Below are 26,330 nucleotides of genomic sequence, written 5' to 3' on the forward strand. Positions count from 1 at the left end.
CCATAATATTCTCTCCTCCCCCAAACAGGGAAATGTAACGTCCCACCAAACAGCAAGCCGCCATTTTGGATCACCATGAAAACCGACCCGTTTATCTTCCCGACGTTGTCTCAGTGGTTCGACGTCCCGAGTAAGAGACGCCGTTTACTTACCCAGAATCCCCCTCACCAAAGGCAACTGGGCTTAATTATTTGTTTTCTGTTTTTCTTCTCAGATTATATCAAACTTAGAAAAGTTTCCTGCTTTACGGTAATCTGGTTTGTTTCTGTTTTCTTTACCACAAGTAGCCGAGTTCAGACATTTACTTGTTTTTAAAAGGGAATAACATGAAATTAAAAAACTGTGCCACATTTTTTATTATAAAAAACTGTCACATTTATTCACAGAAGATGATTAAGGCCACAAAAACATTGACTTAAATCTCATCATTTAGTTTTTTTTAAATCTTCTGTAAAACATTTTAAGTATTGTGGCCAAAGAACTTACTCTCAAACGGATGTGTTTATATTTTGAACTTCCTGGTTGTGCAGGAAGTGGACGGTTGGAGCGCGGCGTCCTGCGCCATCATGCTGACCAACCTGCCCACCGCCGGCTACACGCAGGAGGACGTGGCCCGCCTGGCCTGGCCGTATTTCCCAGAAAAGACGCTCAGAACGCTTTGCTCCAACGTGGTCGTCCTGCCTCTGCAGAGGAGGGTGAGGAGCCGACAGCCATCTGGAAATCACTGCAGGGAATCTGGGAATGTTAATCTGGGAATGTCTGGGATTAGGGATTTTTTTTACGATACTAGGATTATTGTGAAAACAGGAAATAAAAGGAGGGGGAAGGTGACTGTGTGATGTTAGCTCCATAACTTTAATCAAATGAAGCAAAGTTGGTGTCAAACGTTTGTGCAGCAAAAAATTTTAATTTTAAAAATATCAATAAATGCTTCCAGAGGTCAAAGGTTAACCACACGGTTCACGTAATACAAAAAATGTTTTTTGTGCTGTTATAATTTTTAAGCTAAAGTAATGTAACAAATATTTCTGCTGCACAAACGTAGCAACACCATGTTTAGTTTTTAAATCAGGTTAATTGCAGGGTTTGTAATTTAATCATTTTAGCAGACAGACAAAGCAACAGAAGCGTTTCTGATCATTCATGGAACTTTTCAGAAAAATATTTCTTTACCAGGAGTTAAAATCTTCATCATGACTCACAGATTTATATTTGTGACTGTCATAAAGAACCGTCTCTCTCTCTGTCCTCCAGGCCTTTGTTTATTTCAGCGAATGGTCGACATGCAACCGTTTCATCAAAGATCATCTGAATAAAGTTTTGAGCATCAACGACTGCCAACTCAAAGCGTTCCTGGCCCTGAACATGGAGCATCACGGCGCCAGCGAGGTTCAAACATCTGAGTTCAATCAGAAATTTAAAGAACTTTTTAAACCACAATTTAAAATATGTTTACTTTTTCCACCGTTTTGCTCCGAAAGACATTTAACATGATTTTACATTGTTTTCAAAAACAAATGTGTGTTTTGTCATCTTTTGCAGGCGATGTTGTACAAAAATGCGATGAAATGGAGTAACGCTGTAAGTTTTGACTAGTTTAAACTCTGGTTTCATTGGATCCGTCCTGAGGTTCTGGTTGGTTCGTTTCTCAGCCGGTTTCCGACTCCGACCCCCTGGAGGAACGGCTGCTGTCTGTGGAAACCTTCGACGCGTCTCCAGATGTCGTCACTGTGGTCATGAAGGTGGTGGCGTCCGTCACTCCCTTCGTCAACTTCCTGCATCTCGCCAACCGGGTACGATGAGGCGCAACGCCACCGAGATACAGACACTGGAATAAATTAACTGGAATAAAGTAACTGTAAGGTTTAACTGGGGATGAAAGAGGAAAAACTTCAATAAAAAGCTTCATTATTGTAAAAAAAAAAAAATTCAGATTAGCAACAAAAGTCAGGATGAAGCATTTAAATTTAAAAATGGGATTTCAGGAGTTTATTCCCTAAATAAACATAAATCTCAGTTATTCAGATTCACGTTTAATACGTAAAAAAACCCAGATTATTTTGCTGATGGTCTTGATTCTGTTTTTGCCCTCAGATCTACGTTGAGATGTCCGACTCCGCTGCCGTCGCTCGAGTGGTGGAGAAAGTTTTCTTCCTGGACGATTTAACTGAAGATGAAAACTGGTTTGTTTTTCTGATCAGAAGTTGAGAAAATGGTTGATGATCCCTTTTATTCACTTAATTATTTATTTAATTTGATAATTTTCTCCTGTCTGTTTGTAGGACGAAAGTTGGACGCATCGAACCGTAAGTTCTCCATTTGTGGTACCAGTTACCCAAACAAACAAATTTGATCACAACTAAATGTCTAAATTATATGAATCTTATCTTTAAGCTTCATATAAACTATTAATCTGACCACTGGCATCTGGTTTTATCTGGTGACCGATAAACATGAAACCTGCTCATCAATTATCCATCAATGGATGATGAGAGAATAATAATAATCATATAACCAGTTAAAAACATTTCAAATATTGTCTACTCATCTGATGTTGTGGTGCTTGAACGCTTGTTGGTTAAAAATCCAGTTTAGTAACCCTAATTAAACTGCGACAAAATGGTAACGACACTGAATAAATACAGAAACTGCTTGCCCTACCTCATTTGCCACCAGTTCCTTTCTGTATTTTTTATATAATTTAAGTGCAAATATCTTTGCACACTTGAACTAAGATATGGACTCGAAACTAAACCAAAAATACTGGAAATCAAACTCGTTTCTTTCTTCATTTTAGGTTGGTGACTCTACAACAGCGACTGCAGCTAACTGGAAACCTTCCCATTGACCTCGAGACATACTCGCAATCTGTTAAGGCTGATCGACAAGTGAGGCCGAAACCCAAACCTCCAAAAGGTAAAATGCAGTAAAAAAAAAAAAAAAGAGGGTTCTGTTTCTGGAAACGTTTAACACCATTTTCCTCCAAAAACAGAAGAAGGAGCTGCTGGTTCCAAGTCCAAGAAGACGGAACGTCCCAAGGACGGCGAGAAACCAGAGACTGCTGCTCCAAACGTAGCAGAGATTCCTCAAGAGGAAGATAAACCCACGGAGGGTGTAGTGGCACAGACGGACCAGCAGGTGTCAAAGACTGTAACTCCTGAGGTTCTGGTAGAAGAAACATCAAGTGGAGATCAGCGTGACGGTTCAGAAGTTTCTGGCCCAATTCAAGACGAGAAAGACTCTTCCAACGTGTTTCCTGCAGCAGAACTCTCAGAGGAAGTGAATTTAACTGATGATCAGTCCGTAACTGAATCTGCAGTGGAAGACGTGAAAGAAAAAACAGATGATACTTCCACTCTGCCAGAGGAAAAGCCCAGAAGGAGCACAAGGAGCAAAGCATCTAAAGCTGAGGAGAAGCAGGAGACGATGGCGAGGAGATATACGACAAGAGCCAAAACCGTCAAAATGGAACAAGAAGACGCACAAGAGACGACGGACACTACTAATGTAACACCAGACGCTGCTGAGCAAGAGGCGACTGAGGAAGATCAACCAGCGGTACAACAGAAACCGAAGAGAGGAAGACCAAAGAAAAACACCACAGCAACTAAAAAACAAATGGCTGCCTTGACGAAGGAGAGTCTCGACCAAACTGTCAAAGAACTTGACAAAACAAACTCAACGACTTTGAAAAAAGATGTGGCGATGAGTGAAGAAAGAAGTGAAGCAAAAGATGAACTCACCAAAAAGGAAAAAGATGACATGATACCATCTGGAGAACTGCTGGTGTCAGCGGAGCAGAGTCCAACTCAGTTAGTTGGTGGCGTTGCCAATGCTGAAGGGTCCAAACAGGAAGTGGAGGAACCGAGTCCAATTGAGGCTGCTAATGATGTGAAAGAAGAGGAAGATCAACCAGTGGGTCAATGGAAAGCAAGGAGAGGAAGATCGAAGAAAAACACCACAGCAACTAAAAAACAAATGGCCGCCTTGAAGAAGCAGAATCTCAATGAAACTGGCAATGAAGAAGAACTTCATGACGGGACAACCTCAGTCAGAAATCAGGAAGCTGTAGCTTCTACAGATGATCAAGTTCAGGAGATGATGATGAACAAAGAAGAAAGAAATGAAGCAAAAGATGAAATCAGAGAAAAGGAAAGAGACGACGCGATACCTTCTGGAGAACAGCTGGTCTCAGAGGAACAGAGTCTGACTCAGTTAGCTGCAGGCGTTAGCGATGCTGAAGTAATGATGTCTGGTGTAAAAGGCTCCAAACAGGAAGAACCAGAGGAACCGAGTCCAATTGAGGCTGCTAATAATGTGAAAGATGCTGAAGAGGAACAGGAGGTTGAGGAAGATCAACCAGCGGTACAACGGAAAACAAGGCGAGGAAGACCGAAGAAAAACACCAGAGCAACTAGAAAACAAATGGCCGCCTTGAAGAAACAGAGTCTCTGCAGTCCAGTAGTTGAGGAAGAATGTCCTGCAGGAGAACCTACTGATGATACAAACTCAACTGCTAGTAAAGAAGATGGAGAGAAAACAGTGGAGATGGCAGGAAATGAGAAACAGGAGGATCCTCAATTTCAAGTTGTAGCTTCTATCAATGATCAAGTTCAGGAGATGATGAGCAAAGAAAAAAGTGGAGCAAAGGATGAAGTCAAAGCTGAGAAAGAAGACACAATAACAACTGGTTACACAGAGGAACAGAGTCTGTTAGCTGATGTTAGCAATGAAGTAGCGTTAGCTGGTTCTAATGGGTCAAAACAGGAAGTCTTGGAAGAACAGAGTCTCTCTCAGGCTGCTAATGATGTGACAGATGCTAACGTAGCTTTAGTTCCAACAGAAGATATCAAACAGGAAATCCTACAGCAACCAAGTCTGACTTTAGCTGATGTTAGCGATGCTAAAGTAGCATTAACTGATGGAAAGGAGATCAAACAGGAAGTCTTGGAGCAGCAGAATCTGAGTCTGTTAGCTGGTGGTGTTAGCGATGCTGAAGTAGCATTACCTGATGGAAAGGAGATCAAACAGGAAGTTGTAGAGGAAAAGTGTCTCCCTCAGTTAGCTGGTAGTGTTAGCGTTGCTGCAGTAGACTTTCCTGGTACAGAAGAGTACAAACAAGAAGTTTTGGAGGAACAGAGTCTGAGTCGATTGCCAGACGATGCAACAGAAGTCAGAGTGGATTCATCTGCTGCTGAACAGTCGGAAGAACACGTCTTAAGAGGAGAAAGTCTGACTCGGTTAGCTGAAGATGTAAATATCACTAATGAAGATTTATCTGATGAGGAAAGATCCAAAAAAAAGATTTTAGAGGAGTTTTTATCTCAATTTAATGAAGATGTTGAGAATTTACCTGCAGCAGAGGAAGAGAGTCTGACTGAGGCTGCTGAAGATGCTAAAGGAGCATTGGCTAGTATGGAAGACTCCAAACAGGAAGTCTTAGAGGAACAGAGTTTGACTCTGTTAGCTGGTGTTAGCAATGCTAACGAGGCTTTAGCTGGTTCAAAAGAGTCCAAGCAGGAAGTCGGAGTTGGCGATTTAACACATGCAGATCCTGAAGGGACAAAACGGGACGTTTCAGAGGAACAGAGTCTGGATCAGCTCACCTGTAATTCAGAGGATTTATCTCCAGAAGAATCTGTAGCCGGATCAAAAGAAATGACACCAGAACCTGAGACTAAAACCAGTCCTGGGTCCCGGGAGGAGAAGATGGAGGACAAAGATGGCTCCCTCCTGTCTGAGGTGATGATAATGAAGTACTAATGGGTTCATACTGGTGTTTTCATCAAGGTTTTGGCTAAATAATCTTTTTTTAGGCCGTGTTGGATGGAATTGAAGCGGAAAATAAACCAGACGAAACCCCAAAATCTGCTAAACGAAAACATGAAGGCGCCACAGGTTGGTGTGCCTGAATGTTTCCGGGTTTATGTCCGTTTTCAACAACAGAATGTTTATTTACCGGGTTTGGATGGAAATAATTCAAAATGGTTGAATTTCTATACATTTTTCTCAAGATTTGGAAAGTTCTTCGTATTCAAGCTTATATTTTATTAGGTTAGTTATAATTGGCAGATTTCCTTTGTTGTTAAATTGTTTGCTTTTTGGACTAGTTGGGTGAATAAGGCGTGAGAGACAATTAAAAACATTAAATTTAGTTTTATTTTAATTTACCTTGTCTGTGCTGCTGAATACTACCACAAATAATGTACATTAGTGAATTAAAACTATCTTTTTCAGTTTGTTTATGTCACTAAAAGATGGGTCTTTGGATAAAAATATACAAACTCTGCATTTAGATTCCCTTCTGAAATAATTTGACTCAAAAATCAAACTTTATTTTGACAAATTCCAGTTTTTTATTGGACTTTTTTCATGCTGGACTGAAACAAATCTGTTCATTGTGAAGGAAAATAATCGGGTTTAGTGCTGCTGCCGGGTTGAAACTTTGATTTGTCGTTTCAGATGAAACTGTGAACGTCGTAACAGCAGAAGAAGAAATAAAGGAAATAAAAGCTCCCAGAACCAGAGGCCGACCCAGAAAGAAGGCGAAGACGACTCCTGGTACCGGCGAGACGTTTAAACGGAGAGAAATGGAGACAAATCCAGAAAAATCACTGAATGTTTTCTTTTCTTTCAAAGTGAGAAAATCCACCAGAGGTCAAACAGTCAGCGCAGAACCCGAATTGGAAGCAGAAGAAGAGAAGGAATCGCTTTCTGCTGCTTCAAGCGACATTCCGTCAGAGGTCCAAAAGGATCCGGAGGAAACGGACAGCGGTTCTGGTGAGCAGAAGCAACACACTGAATCCAGCTTGGATCAAACAAAAGGTGAAAAATCAAACGTTTCCATGAAAAAAAGGGAATTATGAAAATAGCATCATAGAAACACGAAATTGTAATAATGTCATTTTCACCATTTTCTGCTCAACTACAAGGAACATTTTGTTAATATTCAAAATAATTAAACCAAAATTTAATTATTTAAAATTTATTTTGGAGTCTGAACTCGTCCTGTCATGTTTACTAATGTTGCTAAATTGTCCCAGAAGTTATTGAGATAAACATTATTGTTGTTTTAGACCATTTTAAAGTAACATATTGATAATGGCAAAAAACACTTTAAAAGATCAATAAACTTTATAATTGATTTATTGCTGCAGACTTGATCTCAACAAAACAAAATTGCCCTTCAGTATTGCAAGTTAAGACTTTTGTAAAAAGGTGCAAATTGATTACTCTGTTAAATATTTCCAGCATTTATGGAACAAAAAAATGTTCCAAATAAAAAGTTTTTGTTCCTCAGTTTCCTACATAAACTGATGTTTGAGAAGTGCAGGCTGCCACAGAGCATCAGGATTTTAATTTCTTCTTCTGCAGTAGTTGGCAGACGGCGGAGCGAGCGGGTCGGACCTGGAGCAAAGAGATGTCGATCCCAGTCTCCGACTGTTGCTGCCAACGTCAATCTGCCGCCGTTCGACCCGGAACGCCCTCTAGGTGAGAACGAGACGTTTCCTCTGCTGCTGGTCGGTTGGGTTTAACCCCAACTCACCAGCACTGGAAATCTTTTTACCACAAAACCACCTCAAGTCAGCATAAATGATAACGTTAGTCTGGGGGCTTTCATTTTGAAAATTTTAATGTTTTTTTTTTTCTTTTTTTGCTGATTCAGGTCAGGAGTTCACGGTCCAGAAACTGGCGTTTTTCTGTAACCTTTGCTCGGTTTTCTACCTCAACGAAGGCGCTGAGAAAGACCTGCACTGCTGCAGCAGAACCCACTACCACAACCTGCAGGTAAAAGGAAACAGACGTAGAAAACGTGACCTTGGCGCGTCGGCCGCCTCGCCGTGACGCTTTTCTCCTCCTCGTTTCAGAAACATTACCAGGAGCTCCAGCAGGAACCGTCAGAAAATTCCCAGGGTTGGATTTCTGACTGAAAACAACGATGGAGAAAAAGTTTGTTTCAGTGATGAATGGAACAGATCTGATGACTGAACTTTGTACATTTTTTTTTCCTTTTATTGGTTTAATTAATAAATGAAATGCCCTCAATAATTTTCCTGTACATTTTTAATTGCTAGCTTTGTAACGCTTATTTCCTACCTAAAATATTTTACTGCGCTAGAATAAAGACCAAACTAACTTACGATTAAATCTAGATAAATCACTAGTGCTAACATTCCCGTTTATTTTCCCGCACTTGAAACAATCTACCAGTGGAACTAGAATTTTACTGTTTATGGTAAATAATTTGCTGAAAAATGTTAGTCTATTTTCTACCAGAACAATAGCCACTAATGTTCACTGCAGTGGTTTAGAAGTAAACTTTTATCTAACAGTCCTGAGTTTTATTTGATATTTTAAACAAAAAGATACATTTATAATAATACGTGCACTTGATTGCATAAACTTATAAACTAAAAGTCAGGAAGAGAAAAATAATTTTTAGCTTTTTGGAGTGTGGACAGATTTGGTTCTGATCTGATCTGGATCAGGAAAAACTTTAATCTGCAGGTGGATTAAAAAACACTGGATTTACCTTCACATCCTTCCTCAGATTAATCAGATGAATGTTGTAAAAGTTTCTGGTAATGAATCTGAAAAACAGACAAACAGAAGCCGAGATCAGAGTTTGGTAAAAATGTTTCCACAGAAAAGTTCAACCATTTTCAAGGAAACTGGAGATAAAAACACAAATGAACTAAAAACATTGAAATTTTCTGCATTATACAACAGATATAAAATAAATCATGTTTTTATTCTAACTGATCAAATTATTTAATATTTAAAAATTACATCAGATTAAATTATACAGTTGAGATTTTGGTATTTTAAGGACCAAAATGACAATAATTTGTATAAGTAGAAAACATTTTTCCAAATCAGTTTCTTTCAATAAAAACCTGTGAAACTTTATCTGCAGGTGTTTGTTTTTCATTCAGTGGGGAGAAAATCCAGACATTTGACTCAAGCAAAAGTAGAAATACTCCTAAAAGTAAATGTAACTAGTTACTTCCCGACTCTGGCTGTGTGTAAATATCGTTTTCCAATTTTTTCAGATTTAAATATGAAGCACTTACAAGGATTTTCTACAGCAGTCTTTTAATGATTTAAAGTTTTAAAGCGAACCTGCAGGTTGTCGAGGTGAGCGTGGCTGCAGCAGTGCCGATCCTCGGCTGCGTTCTCGTCCAGGAAGAAAACCGAACAAACGGCGCAGAAAAAACCCGATACGGGCTCCACAAACTCAGCGGCTGCAGGCGGCAGAAACGACGACGAATTACAAACGAAACCTGGAGACTTAGAAAACTGGATTCACTGAATAACAGTGGATGTTACCTCAAAAATATAATTTACATGATTAACTGCATTAATTTATGATACTACAACTAAGATGTGCTATTATATTTGGCCCTTTTTCCTGCATCAAAATACTTCCAGGGATTTGCATCAGTACAATCCTAATATACCAGACATGCACAAAATGTTTAGAAGGGAATTGGTTTCATTGTATCTGGGAATGCAGGGAAATTCAAACATTTTGGAAAGCAATCATCAAAATGATAAAAGATCTTATCTCAAAGGATGTTGCACTAGATCCGGTTTTTCTAATTTTAAGTTTGCATCCAAAAAATAATGTGTTTACCATTATTTTAAAATGTGAAGAGATGTTGATTGATATGTGTGGACTTCAAGCTAAAAGACTGATGGCACTATTCTGGAAGACCAGGGAGCAAACGATGGACCAGGCTGAAAACTTTGCCTCTGGAACGCATTACGCATCTCCAAAGAGGGAAAAATGGAGACTTTGAAAACATTTGGAGACCCTTGAAGTGATGGACTTGTCTCAGGCTGAAGAAGACAGCGAGAGTCAAGTTTAATGTTAAAATATGTCAAACAAAGGAGCCTCAATAAAGGACTGTAACTTTACGTATACTTAAATGAATATATGCAGATATGTAACCAACAGGGCGTTTGTTAGTCTTGTTTATATTTGTTATATGGCAGATATATTTGTAAAAAAACAAAATCAATAAAAATTGTTGGAAAAAAATATACTTTCAGGGTCCAGACTGAACTTTACCCCATCAGATAATATCTCATGTCTAACATCGTAAATTTATGCATTTTCATCTCGTCAGTTTGCAAGAAAAAAAATTATTATTTTCCAACTTTTCTTCTTGTAAGTCAAATTAATTAAACCTTTCCAGACTTTCTGTCAGAAATTGAGCCACATTATTTTATCTTTTAACTAAAAACGTAAACAAATGAAGAGTGGAATCAAAATCAGTTTGTTACTGATGACTGACGAAGAAGAAAGAATATATTCGTCATTACTGTCAATTAATACTTTTGGATTAACTTCTTACTTTTTGTCATTACAATTTCTGTTGTGCAAGTTTTTCTTGTTTCATTTGGATTTAGTTGAAGACAGGCCTGGTTTTTCTTCAATGCCTTAATTTTAGATAAGCTGATTTTTTTAAGGATGCAGATTCTTTGATTCAAAAGCATGCCACACTTTTCAGATGCGTATTTCAGTGTAATTTATCAGACAAATGACAGTGAATGTGACAAAATGGAAACACTAATTATGGACGATAGAAATCCAGACCTGAGTTTTCCTCATTCTTAAGGTTTTCCCTCAAGTCTTCCTTCTTCACATCGACTTCCTCTTTCACTCCATCCAGATTCCTGTGAACTTTCAAAGATGACTTTGTTTCTTTCTTTCTTGTTTCGTTTGCTGGCTTTTCCTCCTCATTTGCTTCCTTCTTTTCGTCTTTTGTCGCTTTCTTTTTGGAAATGTTTCCAGCTCGTCTTTGTGGATGAAATCTAAACCTTTTCGTCTTGTGAACCATTTTTTTACCTTTGGGTCGATTGGTGGTTCTGGTTGGTTCTTTGTCTCTTGAGGCGGCAGCGATGCTCTCTCCGTTAGTTTCTGACTTCATCGTTTGGTAAAGTTTAAAGTCTTCAGACAGAAGGTTGGACAAACGTTCTGGTTTCTGGACTTTAGTCTTGTTTTTGGTCTGGTCTTCCTCACGTTTTATCCAGGTTGTTTCATTTTCATATTTATTGGTAGGAATATGGGATTGGTCACTCAGCTCCACCAGCTTCCTCCTCTTTGGAGAAAAATTCTCTGATGGCGTTTCTGGTTCTGAACGAAGGTTTCTCTTGTCTGGTTTGGATTCTGATGCAGCCGCTGGTTTCAACGATGAGTCCGATTCAAGGTTTATCACAGCCTCACTGGCGTCTCGAAGACGCCCCTTCAGAGTCTTCAAACTTAAATTAAGAGCAGAAACAAGTTTGATGTCTTTATTTTGCAGAAGTTAATATTGAAAATTGGTTCTTTTTATGGTTTCATTTTGGTTTCAAAACATTAAAAACTAGGTAAAAGGCCGTATTTTCAGGTAAAACCCTGAAAACTGAGACTTTCCTTGCTGTTGCCTCTGTGTACAAGTAGCTGCGTTTCCATTGTTGTGATTAAAAACATAAATCTGGAAACGTAATAAAAACGCAGCTGAATGTTATGTTCAATAAAAACAATAATTGATCTACAAAAGGTTTTGTTGTTCATATTTGAAACGTAACAAAAGAGTTTAAAATTATACATATGGACTCAATTCACTCTTTTTGGTAATTCTTACACCCGGTTTTGTCCCCAACACTTTCCAAATCAATCCTTTGTCCATTTATTTCTATTAGTTGTCGATAAATTATTAAACTTTCACTTGAGATTTTATATTTCCATTCATTTCCACCAACTATGGTCCAAACTGGGTTGAGGACAGTCATCGGTAAGTCAAACCAGTTTGACACTAACTACAAACACTAAACAGTAGAGTAAGAATTTCTTACTGTAAACTATGAGTAGATTATAAATGATGACTTTAGAACCGAGTGTCTCAGAAAAAAGTTCAGCATAAAACAAAAAACTGCAAAGAAATAAACAGGTGAAGTTTTATATAAATGACCCGACCACCAAATAAACATCCGATACTCACAGTTCAATATGTGTGACTTTGCTCCTGTTTGGGGGGGGAAAACATAAAAAATGAGATGGATCAGAACCATCTCGATATCATCTGGGTTCACTCAGATCAGCTGAAACACACACGTACCACAGCTGGTGTTCTGGTGAGGAGTTCAGTAAGATTTGGAGAACAGCTGCTGATACTCCGCTTGGTTCAGCCAATTCAATCACAATCTGACAGAAGACAAGTGGAAAACAATTATTCTCTTCATATGTGGGATTCCACAAGGTTCAATCCTGGGGTCCCTCTCATTTGATATCTTCTTGCTCCCACTGGCTCATATTACAAATAGGATTAGCCATCATAAGTATGCAGATGATACACTGTTCTACATTACAATGTCATCAGTCATTAGAACCCATTCAAGCGCTAATGGAACAAATCAATCAATGCCAAAACTGAAGTTTGGACCTAAAGAGGGACAATCCAGAGTCAAGGCACAGCTTCAGTCATTACAGCAGATTAACTCTGGCCTGAACCTTCAGAGCCACATAAAGACAGTTACAAAGTCGGCTTTCTATCACCTGAAGAACATTTCCAGGTTTATAGGAGATCTAGAGAAACTCCACCATGTGTTTATCTTTAGTCGCATCAATGACAAACAGTGTCTTCACAGGTTGTCCTAAAAAAAAATCAATCAGATCCAGAACGGTGCTGCTGGAGTTCTGATTAAAGCCAGGAAGATTGAGCACATCACCCAGTTCTAAAGTCCTACACTGGCTTCCCTTAAGTCAGAGGAAACACTTTAAGTGCTGTTAGTTTATAAATCACTGAACGGTTTTACTACATTAAAAATCTGCTGTCGTCATAGCAAACTTCCAGACCTCTCAGGTCTTCTGGTTCTGGCTGCTAAATCCAGACTAACTCTGGTTAGAGTTGCTTTTTTATTACTTTAGTCTGTTTCTGCTTCAGTATATCACTGTGATGTAATATGTTTATTTTCATCATATAAAGCACGTAGAATTGCCTTATTCCTGAAATATGCTGCACAAATAATCTGTCCTGCCTCCACAGACTAGATTAAAATCAAAATAAAGAAAATCTAGTTCCTTAATTTCTGTCTCTGCAAACAAATCAAGGATCCTTTAAATGTTTACGTTCCTAATTAATCCTATAAGTGGTGCCAAATATTATGACAGAAATGAGGCGAGTTGCCTTCAATGGGACTAGTGCAGACGTTTGGGTCGTTACCCTGTTAGCGAGCGGCAGGAAGTTGATGAAAGCAACAACGCTTGCGACTTGTTTCATGACCACCATGACGAGCTGAGTTGAAGGGTCAGAGATCTCCACGCAGAGCAGCCGGTCCTCCAGAGGCTGCAGCTCAGAAATGTGCTGCAGAGACAGAAAGCTGCAGGTTTAGAAGCTGCTAGTGCTGCTGCTGGTTCCTCTTGGATCGGATCAAAACGACTCACAGCGTTGCTCCACTTCATCACAGATCGATACATTGTCTCCTGCAAACAAAGCATGGACGGAACCAGACAAAAAGTCACAGAGAAATAAAAACCGTCATGAAAAACCCAGAACTATTCTAACGCTGATAATCGCCCTCAGTGTTTGGGGCAAACTCGTACCTCACTGAATCCGGGCTGCATGTCCTCCAACACCAGGTGAACGCTGAGCATGGAGCCCTTCACAGAAACTGGAGTCATGATGTGATTTATGACAAAATCACTGCAGTCGTCCCAGCTGCTGAAAAACACAAAGGCCTGAAGCAGAAAGGGAGAAAACTGAAAAGTTACGACGCAGGGAGATTTTTAAATCTAATCATTAACTTAATGTGATGTTTTTACCCTCCTCTGCAGTGGTAAAACCACCACGTTGTAGAACAGAGTCTGCAGATTCTGTTTGGGGAAATGTTTCCACACTAGCTTAGCGACGTCCTGGTGGGTATAGTTACTCTCAGGCAAACCCGTTAGCATGACGGTGCAGAACTTTGAGGCCTGTCTGATGGTTTTCTAAAGGTTTTAAAGGCACAAATAGAAAAGAAGGCCTAAAATATTCAAAGGGATTTAATGAATACATTTACATAAACAGAGTGCTTTTAAATTTCTCCTCAGAGTGTTGGTTTGCTAGGTATCCACTAGCACTACATCTCAGACCACATTTCTACCACAAGCTACCTATAAATTAGTTTAGTCTTATTTAAAGTGTACTAAAATATTTGCACTAGAAACAAGACGAGAAATGTTCGGTAAGATTTTGTATTCCTCTGTAGCTTTAGGCTCCACTTTACAAACAAGAATTATTTTCCTCCTTGATCAAAATTACAGAAAAAAGAAATTACCTTTGAAACATTCGAACTGACTGTCAGATAATCTGTGGGAGAAAAATGTAACGCAGTCACTTCAAGCAACATCAAGCCTCCCAACGGTTTCCGTTTCTTTTCATTTTGTACCTGGGATGTTGAACCAGGGACAGTGGGTGGGAAACACTAAAGGCTCAGTTGTCATGGTGATCCAGAACGGAGGAGTGCTGCCCTCAGGAACGGCACGTTGTAAAGTCGGGATGATGGCGCCATCGATGGTGTTATTGCCGTCCGGCAAAGCTTTGTTTGGTGCTGCACAAATAAAAATGAAGGTCAGTGCTTTGCTTATGTAGATTCTCAAGTCTGTCCGTGACATGTTGAAACGCGTCTGAAGTAAAATGTCTCGGGATTTTGATGTTGACCTGAAAGTTGAATGGAGATTGGAATTACAGGTCAACGTTTTGAAATCAGGGAATATTTCCAGGGTTTCTGGAAAAACTCAAATTTAAGACTAAAACCTCAAAAAAGTAAAACTTTTTTCCAGGCAAGTGGCAATGAATCTGCAAATACTCATGATTGTTGCAAAAAAGTTAGTTAGCCAGCAAAGGTATGCTAACGGTAAGCTAGCGTAACCTCTGATGACGGTAGATAAACGGTTTTCCTGTAACGGTAAGTTGTTTCTCCACCATTAGCACATTTAGCTTTGAGTACATGAGATTGATTGACAGCTCTAAGACCCTCCTCTTGGCCCTGATTGGTTGTTTTTGGCCCATTTCTTCAGGCGGTCATAGCAGCTTAAGGAGGAGGTGGGGTAGATCGATTTTTTTAACAGATTATCCCTCCATTCTTGGTTCTGATGGCTCCACAAAAGGTCGTTGCTTTCAGGGTGGCAACATTTCAACATTTATGTCCTAAGATAGAAACTGACATGGAGACAGACTGTTGCTGTGAGGTATTTTCATCCTGTAGACTTGATGACCTGGAGAGCGCTTCAGCAGGCTGTACCAAACTCCCAACATGTCCGCCTCCCGTCTGTTTTCAAATTCAACAAAAACCTGAAACGCACAAAGGAATAATTCAGCTTCTTTCTACAGCCACACACACGTGTGTGAGACGCTGCAGTCCAACACCTTGTTCAGAAGAGGCAGGTATCGTGTCACACTTCCGATTTTTATCAGAGTTTCCCTCAGAGTGCCGACTTCGCTCTGGGAGACGTTGTGGATGAAGATCAAATTTCCTCCATCAGCCTTCAGTTTCTGTTGACACAGATGTGTTATTTTATTCTGCAATCACTTATTCTGAAATAAAAATCTGTATCAAAGTGAGAAATAATGTGATACGCACAGCATGGGTCCTTTTGATCAGAAATGAATAAAAGCCCAACTGAAACAAACAGAAACAGAGTTAAGGTTTTTCTTCATATTCATTTGTACTAAGACAAACTCACTGATCTTTAGGAAAGTCTCAGTAAATTTTGTCTTAATTTGTTCAAAAATAAATAGAAACTATTTAGCTCTAACTTAAGCAACAGTGATAAAGTTTTAAAGCTTTTACTGCCCGTTTTGGGTCAAATTATATCCTACGTTCATTTATTCGTCAGATTTTCATAGACAAAGTAACATTCTTTAGCTTTTATACTGAATAAATTTGTGAATTTCCATATTTTGATACGTAAAGAGATAAAATTTAAATATTCTTACTGGCGTCATGGAAACCATGTCGTGAACAACTTCGACTGTTAGTTTATATCCTTTGAAAACTATGTGGTTCTGGTCGGAATAAGCCACGACGTCTTGAACAGTTTTCACAGACGGCATCAGGGCAAACGCCTAAAAACAAAAAGGTTAGGGAGTCAATTTAATAATTATAGCATTCATACATTTTAACTGGGCTTGTATGGCAGAAGTGAAGACATTTTTGTAACAAAGATGGAAACATTTTAAAAATCACTTGTTGAATCAAGAGAAACTTTAATTTATACTCTTTTTCTTTCTAACAAATGTACATTTGCATATAGGGAGTGCTTTTAAATCCCTCCTACGAGTGTTTGTTTGTTAGGTATCCACCAGCAGACCTCAGACCACATTTCTGCTGACTTCCTGTTCCTCACTGCATATATAAATATACAAATCTTTGCTTTTTGTGTCTTTACTGGTTTTCCCTGAATGGTCGGCTGCTTTTCTTCATATTTTTATTCATATTTCGCCGTACTGGTTCAGGAAATGCAAAAAACAAATTAAAACTGCACAAATGGCTGAAGTCTCTCAGGCCAGGGATTTTCAGGTTCTTACCTCCAGTGTCTTGGTTAAAAAGAGAAAAAGGTAAATCTCCGATGTATTTGCTACCCACCATGCACTTTTCAGGAATAACGTAGATGTTGCTCCCCTTAAAGACGAAGCCAAACGGGCGGAGCAGATCAGCAACTTCATCCTCTCTGTAGCAGCCGTCGAAATAGCTGGGCAGGTTTTTTATGAGCAGCACTTTTGCATCGAGGGAAACCAGCTGAGAAAAACAGATTAACAGAGAAATGTTCACACAGATTTTACATTTTTCTGTTCAACTATAGATTAGGCTTTATGTGGAGCCAAAAGGTTGGGAGATAATTTGGAGTAAATGACAGAAACAAGACAAAACATTTGGTTATATTTGCATTACTGATCCTAAGACATATTAAATAGTGCATCAAGCTTACGATTTAAACTAACAATGTATAGTTTGGGTCAGTTTAAAGCAAACATTTTAACTTTAGAAAGCAGATATTCAAGATGCATTTTTCATAACTGTTTAATAAAAACTTACCTTCGGAGACATAATGGTTCTCCTGCTTAAACAACCTGGAGAAGAGAGACAAAACAAAGATTCACAGGTCAGTTGAGATTAATCGACTGATTTTCTAGCTTTTCTTTTCTTTTACTGTTTTTTTTTTTTTTTACCAATTTGTTTTTCACTCAGACATTTCACCAGGTGTTCTTTGAAGGTCAGGATGGCAGCTGAAGGACTCTTTTTGGTAGCTGCAGGAAATACATCAAATATACAGATTAATCATTAACCATAATATTCTGACTTTGAATTCAGATCAAAATTCAAATCCTTGAAATAAAAGCCATTTTTTGAAATATACTTTGTTTGTAATTTTTGTTTTGAGGGGCAAAAAAATCTTTTAAAGATTTTAAGCCATATTTCTTCTTGTTAAGGAGGAGGTTTTCCTCGCCACTGTCACTCCATGCATGGTCTGTTTGAGGGATTAAAGTTAACGAGTCTGTGTTCCTTGTGAGTCCTGCAAGTTAATGACTCGATGCAATCAGCTGCGTTCCTTAGACAAAAACATTTTAAACTACTTTGAATAATAGTCTGAACTTGATCGTATCGCCTGATAACTGAGATCAAATTAGATACAAGACGAGATTTAATACTTTTTTTTCTGTTAACTGTCTCCGTACATGTTGTGAATTGGCTCTATAAAAATAAAATGAATTGTACTACAATAAAGAATAAAACCAATACTTTATGAAGTTGGTAAATAAACCATGATGAGCCAAAACCCACAAATTCACAAGAAAGAATCACAAACCACTGAGTTTGATAGGATTCACTTACCAGAAAAGAAAATACCATCAGATGTTCTTTGATGGGTTTATGTTGTTAAATTTACCTTTTTTCTTTCTTTTTTTCTTCTCTTTTTGCTTGAAATCAGGCGAAGTTCCCTTTTTCAAAATCTGATTTTCACTCCGACTCTGTGATGATGAACCAACTGAAGCTTTGAGGAGATTCTGTTCGGTCTGAGGCAGATCAGCTGGTTCTGGTGTAAAAGCGGAGCAGCTTGATGCGTAACTCTCTACTGGCTTACTGCATAAACTCCTCTGTGGTTCACCTGCAGTTGTAGTTTTAAGCTCCACACAATGTGCTGATCTTATTTGCAGATGTTTCAGAGTTTCAGCATCTTTCAACTCTTCGGTACAAAGAGTTTCCAGGTTTTCTGCCTCCATAACATCTTCATTTTCTTCTTTCTTCACACCCCCATCTTCCTGTTTTACTCCAATTTTAGGTTTCTGTCTCATTTCTTCTGTAGTTTTTTCTTGCAGTCCCTTTAGAGATTGTTTCAACTCTTTTTGTGTTTTTCTGGAGTCTCTACCAGCCACTTTCTTCTTTGTAAACATCAACTTTATAGATCCTGGAAGCTTTAGAGATCTGGCAATCTGCCGGGTTAGGATAGTTCTTGATTTGAAAACCAAAGCTTTTGTTTTTGAGATGCATCTGCTTGTTCTCATCCTTCTTTTTGGTAAAGCCGCATTATTTCTAGTTGAATGTAGAGCCAGATCAGTGCTGGACACAGGTTTTGTTGGTCGTCTGAGGACTTTTGATTCCTCAGGTAATCTGAGAAGACAAGAAAATGAGCTGAAGGTAGAAAAGCTTTACTGTTTGAATATGTCCATTTTAAAATGGTCTAATTAATGTAAGAGAAACTTTCCTTGATTGCAGTAATGTCTGCTTATAGTTGTTTGTTGCTTTTAATAATATGAAACATTTAGCGCTAATCTGTTAACCAGTTGTAGCGCAACTAGCCATGTGGAAGCAAAACTCCGCTCTAGAAAAAAAAAACAACTTTAAAAATGTCCTAAAGTGGGCGGAGCCAAAACACGTAGGGGCGTGGCTACCTGTGAGGATTCACTGTTGGCAACTTAAAAACTTTGTCGTGACTTTTCAGACTTGTCTATAAACTTTTTTAAGCAATCACAAAACTCAAAATACAATCATATTTCTGAAATAACTTGGACAATTTTAAAATTTCTTGTAAACAGTATTTTTCTTTTTTCACAAATATTTATTCACATTTTGAATATTTTTAAATTATCACCTACAATCAAAATCTAAAAAAGAAAATGTATAGAAAATGATTCCACTGAGTTGCAGATTTCTTTGAATCTCGGTCTATTGCTAATAAGTTTGATATTTTTTCATTATTGTACAGTAACTTAATTTTTTTTCCAGTTACTTCGCTGCAGGTATACCTCAATTTCTCAACTGAGGGGCAGTAAATTATATTTCTATCCCACCGTATTTTTTTTTCCCTTTTAAATAAGATCTGATGAATATGTAATACTAATATGCGCTATATGTGCTTTGCTACATAAACAAAAAGTAGACTTAAAGTGTAACATAACCCTTGTGAAAGCTTAAGAATTTTGAAAAGTTCCAAAAGTGGGCGGAGCAAAAAACTGAGTGGCCAACTGTGACAATGCACTGTAGTTAGAATATTTAGTAACATTTTAGGCTCCCCTTGATTAAAAGCAATTTAAAAACCTCTCAAACTTAAGATTTGTATAGTTCTGCTGTTATTTTGTAGTTTTGAAAATTTCTGGAAAATAGTATTTTTCTTTTTCTTGCACAAATATTCAGTCACATTTTAAAATTCTCACCTAGAATCAAAATATAAAAAATTGCAGTTGTACATTTCTTTAATCTGGGTCTGCTATTGCTAATAACATCAATGTTTCTCTTGTGTTTGCCATAAAGTCATCCAATTATTTCTTTCCTTCTTGTTACTTTGCTGCTGGTATACCTCAATTTCAGACAGTACATGATATTTCTATTTTACTTTAATGAAAAATCTATTTTTCCTCTTAAGACCAGACACTGTAGAAAAATGTTAACTTACTGTCGCAAAGCCATTTTCTGCTTCCTATTAGTAGGAAAACATTTTCTAGGAAGTATATTATATAAAAATAAAGATTAAATTTTAACATGTTGATGTAAAGATGTAGGTGTGAATTAAATACAAACTGCTTCTCTTTTTCTTCAACCACAGTGACTGATGTTTCTTGAATATCGAGGCTCTTCATCCTTTTCACTTTTGGTGCATCGACCTGGTTTTTAAAACAAACAGATAAAAGACATTTAAGAGTAAAAGGAGCAAAACTAATGTTCTGTAGCTTAAATAATAGTCAAGTTGTAAAAAACATGTCTGGGCTGTAAAAACACATCTGACAAAATACACATTTACTTTTATTTATATGTATTAGTCCAGATAATTCATAGCACAGATTACACCTGAAAAGCAGAATGTTTTTGATGATTACATCATTTTTGTGATCATTTGGAGCAAAAATTTAATTACAGCAAAACAATTTAAGTAAACTACATAAAACCTTTTAACAAAATATTTCTATCTGGTAGCTGTGAAAATATGCAGAGCTTTAGTTTCTAGAAATAAATTGTTAAAACTTAACTGAAGTAAGAATTTCTCTCCATTTAGTTCTTTGGGTGTCGATTGTTTTACAGAATCAAATAGTCAAGTTTTATTGTCGTCTGATGTGCTAAATGAAATTGAATCTGTACAATAACTAAAAAAGTATGAACAATTTAATTACTACATTCTTTTTTCCATCTATCTCTAAATGTTTTATATCTGCAGTAGAATTAAAAACTTGTGAATTTATAAAATTGTTTATCCATTTCGTCGTCTTTTTTTTTTTTCAATATGGCGTGTAAACATTTATTTTTTTTGTCTCATTTTTGTACTTTTGTATGGAAAAGTTAAAAAATGATTTTAAAAAAATAAGTATTACTGTTCTTGACGTAAGACGTGGCATTTGTACATTCAGAAAATTGGAGACAAGACTAAAACAAGTAGTTTATTTGAATAAATTGAGTTTAAAAAGTATCTTAGCACTAACCTCAGGCTTACTGGAAGAGCCAGGTTCACCGATCTGAAGGTCAGATTTCACTTTGGTCAAATTTGAATCCAATTTCTTCTTTGATGAATGAGAAGATAATGATGAAGAAGAGGATTTCAGGTTCCTGAGTTCAGCCAAGATGATGGGAACCAGAGTTCTGACCACAGTTTTGATTTTCGGTTTCTTCATAAGCGACTGGACAGCTGCAGGAGAGAAAACGTTTGTTTCAGAGGCTCATCGTTGTGGCTGATCTCTTTTCATAATACGGTCAGAAGCTGTCCTGCATCTCCAACCTGATGTTCTCAGCAGCTTTTTGGTTAGCTGCTCTACTGTGCTCGACCTCAGCATTGTTGATCTGTTGTGTCTCCGGTTGGGTGAAGACTTTTCCTTCTTGCTTCTCACGGATGAAGATCGCCTCTGATGGCTCCTCGAATCCGAACGGCCACGCCACATTGAAGATGGTGAGACAGATCTGCCGGAAACCAACATCAGATTGAAGACCTTAAAAACTGTAAATTACCAGCAGTTTCTCTGACATCAAGAAGGCTTTAAAATGGATCTCTTATTCAAAATTCACACTTTGTTCTTTTTTTGTTTGTTTTTATGCTTCCATTTGGGTTTCTACTGCTTCTAGAAACAGCTGCACTTAAAAAAAAAAACAACAACAATACTTTTCAGCAAAACATTTCAAAAACTACAGGAATGTAACAAATCAGCAGGCACTGCCCCGTTACCTAGCAACAGATGCCACGCCCAGACTCATCACCTAGCAACCCAAACAGAGCTCGTACCGCCAACAACGTAAATGGATTTAAAGTGACAGAGGCCCAAACACTGAACTGGCCAGACTGAAATCTCATTACCTAAGACTTATTTAGTGCAAAAATATTTAATGAACATAAATAGACCAGAGAAGTATCCCAATGTCTTCAAGGAAGCATAATAACTCATCTTTAAATTTCTGCCGAAAGATTTTCCTGCATTACTGATGAGAATTTCGCTGTTTTTCTCGTATCTCACCAACCTGCGAATGTTTGGATCCTCCCGCTCCTCTGGTCTGCTTCTTTCCATCCAAGCATTGCGGAAATAAGTGCCTGGAGAGCAGGAACTGCTCCTGGATCTGCAACATTTATCCTCCAGTCTGGATGGACTGATGGATCTGGATCTGGACCCAATACTGTGATCGTAACGCTGGGATGTCTGAGCAGAGGCGGAGGCGTCTTTATCAGGAAAACTGCAAAAATAAAACAACATTTAACCGGTAGAAAATAACCTAAAAAGATACTTTTTAAAAATGGAGTCAAAGGATTTTCATTTGACTTACCTCTCAAACAGTGGTACTGTACAATCCCAGTTTGGAAATCTGTAGAAAAACAGAAAAATGGAAAAAAGATCTAATTTTATTTTTTTTAAACAAATTCTCTTCAATAAAAAGTCCTAATTTGGTTTTCCTCTTGGAAGGGCAAAACATTAAAAAAGAAAAGGGGAAAAAAATGTATTAGAGGTTTCTACTATAGCAACACCAGAAATCTCTTAAAAATCCTAAAATATTCTCGATAGCTCCACAAAAAGATAAACATCCATGAAACGCAGTGAACAAATTTTTAATTGAGGTTTTAAAAAAAGGACACTGACGTTTTGCGGAGGAGAATGCAGGCCTTGATATGAAAGCTGATATTCTGGTGGATGATCCAGTCCTGGCAGGAAGAGCAGCAAATGTTACAGCAGACTCAACGAAAAACATTTTAATCATTGCAGCCAGAAGGAGCATCGTTTCTTTGTAAAGGCTGCTCATTTTGAACATCTAACCAATTCTTTCTGCTTATTTTCTTGTAAGTTTTATGTCTGTTGTATCTAAATAATTCCATCAGGACAACAATGACATAAAAAAGTGTGATTTATGTAATTAAATTCCACATAGTAACTGCATTTAATTATAATTTTGAATTTGATATTTGACATCTTTATGAAACCAAAACTGGAGAAAATAGCATACTTTTTCTTTTTTACAAATTTGACAGTGTTTGCGTGCATTAATTGGAATTTATTTTTATTAGAATACATTTTTACGATGATAAATGATAGAATAATAATCATGGTTATAGTTTCCTTTAACAAGAAAAGGTGGGGTGCGGGGACCCTGCTATTTTTCCTTATAGGTTTGGTGATATGTTTCTACAAAACATAAAATTTTTATATTTCTAGTTGAAATATTAGTTATTTATACTATTTGAGCAAAAACCTTTCTGTGCTATAATTAGGGGTGCAACTAATAATTATTTAAGTATTAATTATTCTGATAAATTGACACATTCTTCAGATTTTATTTTACATTCAACATTAGAAATACAATAAATAAATATTTTTTTATTAAGAAAATATACACTTCTTTTGTGGATTTGAACTGGATGAATATAAAAAATGCCATTTACATTTTGATGTCAATGTAAAAACATGGTGTTCTTATCTTAAATGAAAACTGAATCTATTTTATAGTTTAAGCTGAATTACTGTTCTGAATACATTGTTTTTCAACAAACTCTATTTTTTGACCGTATACTCCGGTCTAATTACTAAATCGATTATTACTTCAAGATTTGATTAATCATTTCAGCACTAGCTAAAGTAAAAGTGAATTCTACGACTGAAAATGTTTTAACTTTAAATTAACTTGTCAATGGAGGGATGGAAAGAAAAGTCCCAACTCACCTCAATATTAACGCACACTATTCTGCAGAGAGAGCAGATGTGTGGGAACGCTCCCGGCATGGCAGCAACATAATCCTCCATCATGGCTTGTGGAGGTAGACCATTGAAACCAGTTGGATCAGGTAGGAACGCTCTGCCTGAAGGCGGCAGCAGCCACTGGGTGGACGCTGCCTCCGGCGGACACGTTGGCCTCATGGATGGAGAAGGAACTGGATTTAAATCAGAGTAACTTTGTATTTTCTGGTATTTCTGCTTTGACATGTTATTCTTCTCTACAACTTCTGTAACTTGTCCATGAGTTTTACTGTCATTTTTGCACATGTCATTAATGGCTTGGTCAGGGTCTCCGTCTCCAGGTATTGAAACAAATTCCTTCATTTCAGCAATTAGTTTCATTTCAGGTGTTGAACTCCAGTTGGATTTTAGTTCAGATCCTTCAGAGTTGGAAGAACTTCTATCGGTTTCTTGCGTCACCAGAGGAAACGAGGAGAGAATGGATTGTAAACTCTGATTTGGTTGGGTCTGCAAGTTATTCAAATTACTGGGTGGATGGTCCACAAAGGTCCTGACTGAGCTAGAACTGGTGGAAGAGCTTTTCTGATCATGTAAACCCCAGTTTTTCCCCTCTGCTGAGCTCCTTCTTTTACTGGTTTCTTCCAAAACTCCATCAAATACAACATTTTGATTGACTCTGTGAATCTGTTCACCTTCTGAACAACAAAAATGGTCAAATCCAGTTGTGCTTGTGACACGTGGAAAGTTTGAACCATCAGTTGTTTTCTTTTTCTTCATAATGCAAATTTGCTCCAAGATGGCAGGCAGATTTGTTACAGTGATCTGGTCTTCAGGGTAGGAGAGGAGATTTTCTAAATCTTCTTTTTCAAGCCCAAACCGTTGGAGGATCTTGGTGGCCAGTTCTAGAATATTCTCTGGGCTATCGGGGTAAGGAGAGGGTTGCTCTGGCCCAGCTTTGTCATGGTTGTCTTGTTTCTTGCCGATATCGACTCTATTATCATTTATACTTGTACTTTCATCTGTAAAACATGATGAATTCATTGTGCAAGAACTAGAATCATCCAAGTTTGAAGGTCCTTCAGAAGAAGAGTAATTTGAAGAAGAAAGCATATTTTTTTATGTTTTAGAAACAAGTGTTTCTACCGTGAAAGATTTCAAATCTGTGCTTCCCAGTGTGGATGTTATAAATATCAGGAAATGAATGAAGGGTGATGGTTAGAGAAGTTGAAATGAAAACATTGCGTCACAGCTTGGCGTTGCTACAATGCTTGGTGTTAAACTGATAGCCTTGCTGTCCACATTGATGCAAAGCTACCAGCTACAACAGGAAACAAATGACCAAATCTTCTTTGTAGCAAATGCTCCAGCAGCCACGGCGCTGAAAGGGTAAAGAAAGATGTTAAATGGAAGTTTCTGTTCCTTAGGATGTTAGAATATGCAACAAAATATCTAAAATGCCCTTTATGTACCGGTAATGAAGTGATGCACAAAAAGTATGTTCTAGAAAATATATCCATTAAATGCAAAATGTAACTTATCATTTTTCAAATAGACAGTAATTGCGCTGTAAATGGACAGATCTAAGAGCTATAAGAATTTCAATTATGAAACTGAATAATGTTAGATTTTTCTACCAAGAAAATTAAAATCTGTAAACTTGCTATAATTTGTTGGTTTAGCCACATTTTATCATAAGAACTATTTACCAGGTTATACAAATTTTTACTTGCACCATGTTACTGATTGCATTATGTTTATCGAACAAGAAATTTATTTCTGCAGTGTTGTCTAATTCTTTAATTACCATGCAATCTATCAAATCAGTTTGCTTTTCGAGTTGCCCAAACAAATTAGCTTACTGGCTGTTGATTACATTCTAATAAACAGAGTGGTACGTGTGTGTGAAATGTGCAAAGATTAAAAAGAAAAAGTTTATAGGGTAGCGTAAATCACAAATACACGTTAACTTGACAACCACAATGGTAACTAACACAAAACAAAAACAATGGCAACTAAATTATGCTAATGAGAAATCTGTCATTCACACAAAAAATATGAACCTATGACTACATTCTTAATTAAGGTGGATTATCAATGATAAAGTTAGACATGTGAGCATAATGTGAGAGAGAAAACATTATAAAACACAGCATTTTAATTAGACTAACGTTAGCGCGGGAGCAAAAACCGTTTGTTAGCCAGTAGGCTAACGAGACGCAAGCTAACAACGAAGCAAACGGCGACGGCATTTTCATCTAAACTGTTTTAGCACACGTTTATTTTTCACAATCACTTGCTACATACCTTTAGTTGGTTTTCTTTCAGCTTACTCATACAAAATTAACCACCGTTTGTCACTTTTTTTGTTTTGTTTTTTTTCACATTCATTATCAACTGGCAGGTGAGCCAGTTTGAAGATGGCGAATCTATTTAGCCATATCCGGTTCAGGTGCTGAATTTCAAAATAAGAGCGTAACTGTTGACAATTTCAAGCGAATTTACCCGATAAGCAGAACCTGTGATCAAAACAAGATATTTACTTATTGGTATTATATATATTTTAATGAGAGAGAAGACGAAAATGGTGTGAATTAGTATTTTATCTCAAGGTCTAAATATATCATGGGTAACATCCTCTACCCATCATTAGAGACAAAACATTAAACA

General features: G+C 37.5%; 2 protein-coding genes across 5 annotated transcripts in view; one reads left to right on the forward strand and one right to left on the reverse strand.

The window, feature by feature from the left end:
- The window catches only part of LOC129379949 (uncharacterized), a 21,352-nt gene extending 12,244 nt beyond the window's left edge, over nt 1-9,108 (forward strand). For 3 of the 4 annotated variants that reach the window (XM_055060906.1, XM_055060907.1, XM_055060908.1), the window contains exons 20-35: nt 29-130; nt 215-249; nt 531-695; nt 1,255-1,389; nt 1,543-1,581; nt 1,653-1,793; nt 2,095-2,183; nt 2,283-2,306; nt 2,798-2,916; nt 2,993-5,742; nt 5,817-5,898; nt 6,463-6,561; nt 6,640-6,780; nt 7,375-7,491; nt 7,667-7,788; nt 7,869-9,107. In XM_055060906.1, the coding sequence (XP_054916881.1) occupies nt 29-130; nt 215-249; nt 531-695; nt 1,255-1,389; nt 1,543-1,581; nt 1,653-1,793; nt 2,095-2,183; nt 2,283-2,306; nt 2,798-2,916; nt 2,993-5,742; nt 5,817-5,898; nt 6,463-6,561; nt 6,640-6,780; nt 7,375-7,491; nt 7,667-7,788; nt 7,869-7,931 (4,223 nt within the window). In that variant the 3' untranslated portion in view covers nt 7,932-9,107. Of the gene's footprint in view, nt 1-28; nt 131-214; nt 250-530; nt 696-1,254; nt 1,390-1,542; nt 1,582-1,652; nt 1,794-2,094; nt 2,184-2,282; nt 2,307-2,797; nt 2,917-2,992; nt 5,743-5,816; nt 5,899-6,462; nt 6,562-6,639; nt 6,781-7,374; nt 7,492-7,666; nt 7,789-7,868 lie in introns of all 4 variants that reach the window. The other variant, XM_055060909.1, reaches the window with a different exon arrangement.
- Nucleotides 7,782-26,094, reverse strand: LOC129379950 (zinc finger protein 638-like). Its single transcript, XM_055060910.1, has 28 exons — nt 25,968-26,094; nt 23,649-25,041; nt 22,575-22,636; nt 22,264-22,302; nt 21,964-22,173; nt 21,233-21,411; nt 20,940-21,142; nt 20,047-20,129; nt 17,918-18,639; nt 17,199-17,276; nt 17,065-17,099; nt 16,615-16,767; nt 15,966-16,094; nt 15,610-15,648; nt 15,396-15,521; nt 15,194-15,320; nt 14,416-14,577; nt 14,305-14,336; nt 13,811-13,975; nt 13,592-13,726; nt 13,433-13,471; nt 13,212-13,352; nt 12,108-12,193; nt 11,991-12,014; nt 10,604-11,268; nt 9,124-9,245; nt 8,534-8,591; nt 7,782-7,927 (listed from the first exon to the last, which is right to left on the reverse strand). The coding sequence occupies exons 2-27, from the start codon at nt 24,771-24,773 to the stop codon at nt 8,553-8,555; spliced, it is 4,920 nt and encodes a 1,639-aa protein (XP_054916885.1). The 5' UTR covers nt 24,774-25,041; nt 25,968-26,094; the 3' UTR covers nt 7,782-7,927; nt 8,534-8,552.
- Nucleotides 26,095-26,330: the final 236 nt, after the last annotated feature.

Source organism: Poeciliopsis prolifica, unplaced genomic scaffold, assembly GCF_027474105.1.
Source record: "Poeciliopsis prolifica strain line A6 unplaced genomic scaffold, Auburn_PproV2 SCAFFOLD062, whole genome shotgun sequence".
Classification (NCBI taxonomy): Eukaryota; Metazoa; Chordata; class Actinopteri; order Cyprinodontiformes; family Poeciliidae; genus Poeciliopsis; species Poeciliopsis prolifica.